General features: G+C 55.9%; 1 protein-coding gene across 1 annotated transcript in view; it reads right to left on the bottom strand.

Moving 5' to 3' along the window:
* Positions 1-1,130, bottom strand: part of EMH_0008470 (uncharacterized protein) — a gene marked incomplete at both ends in the record, with an annotated part of 4,239 nt that overhangs the window by 2,562 nt on the left and 547 nt on the right. Inside the window, 2 exons of the mRNA XM_013498353.1 lie at positions 3-316; positions 710-999. Of these exons, the coding sequence (XP_013353807.1) occupies positions 3-316; positions 710-999 (604 nt within the window). The remainder of the gene's footprint in view (positions 1-2; positions 317-709; positions 1,000-1,130) is intronic.

Genomic DNA, 1,130 nt, shown 5'->3' with positions numbered 1-1,130 from the left:
TGAAGAAGCTGTTGTGGCTGCTGCTATGAGCAGCAGCATCTGTATGGTGAAGCAGCAACATCTCCTGCTGCAGTTCCTGCTGCTGCTGCTGCTGCTGCTGCTGCTGCTGCTGCAGCTGCTGCTGCTGCTCCTGGTTCTCCATGATCTCCCCCTGGCTTAGAGGCAGAGCATCGTATGCATACACCTTAACCTCTACAAGTGGCATTGCTGCTGCTGCTGCTGGCTTGTTGTGCTGCAGCAGCTTCGTGAAGTGTATACGCAGCAGCTGCTGCAGCTCAGATCTATAACGCCCAAAACCAGACAGCAGCAGAGCCTCCTGCAGCAGCAACAGCAACAGCAGCAGCAACAGCAGCAGCAGCAGCAAGAGAAATATGCACACATACAGACGGGAAGATATGCAGCAGCATCAACACAAAGGCCACAAGCAGCAGCAGCAGCAGCAGCAGCAGCANAGCAGCAGCAGCAGCAGCAGCAGCAGCACTTCTACTACTAATATCAGTTGCAGCAGCAACAGCAGCAGCAGCAGCAGCAACAAATAGCAGCAAAACCAGCACCAGCAGCAACAACAACAACAGCAGCAACACCAGCAGCAGCAGCAACAGCAGCAGCAGCAGCACCAACAATAGCAGCAACACCAGCAGCAACAGCAGCAACAGCAACAGCAGCAACACCACCAGCAGCAACAGCAGCAGCAGCAGCAGCAACCCACCGGCTGCAGCTCGAGGTGTTTTCGAATGTGCAGCAAAGAAAATAATCGGGGCAGCAAATTCAGCAGCCAAACAGAAAACAGCAGCAGCAGCAGCAGCATCAGCACGTTGTGTGCACCAGGAGACAGATCTATATCAGATATCAAGCTGCTGCTGCTGCTGCTGCTGCTGCTGTTGCTGCTGCTGCTGCTGTTGACGTTGCTGTCGCTATCTGCAGCAGCAACTGTTTGCGCCCCTGTTGCTGCTGCTGCTGCTGCTGCTGCTGCTGCTGCGTCATCAGGCGCTGCAGCGGCTGCAGCAGTCCCGGTAGTAGACCGCAGCAGCAGCAGCAGCAGCAGCAGCTGGCACACCCTCCCCTTAGTCAATGAGACAGCAGCAGCAGCAACTGCTGCTACTGCAGCAGTTGCTGCTGCTGCTGCAGCA

This window comes from Eimeria mitis, genomic scaffold, assembly GCF_000499745.2.
Source record: "Eimeria mitis Houghton genomic scaffold, Emh_scaff336, whole genome shotgun sequence".
Classification (NCBI taxonomy): Eukaryota; Apicomplexa; class Conoidasida; order Eucoccidiorida; family Eimeriidae; genus Eimeria; species Eimeria mitis.
The sequence above is the reverse complement of the archived record's forward strand: the minus strand, read 5'-3'. Positions and strand labels throughout refer to the sequence as shown.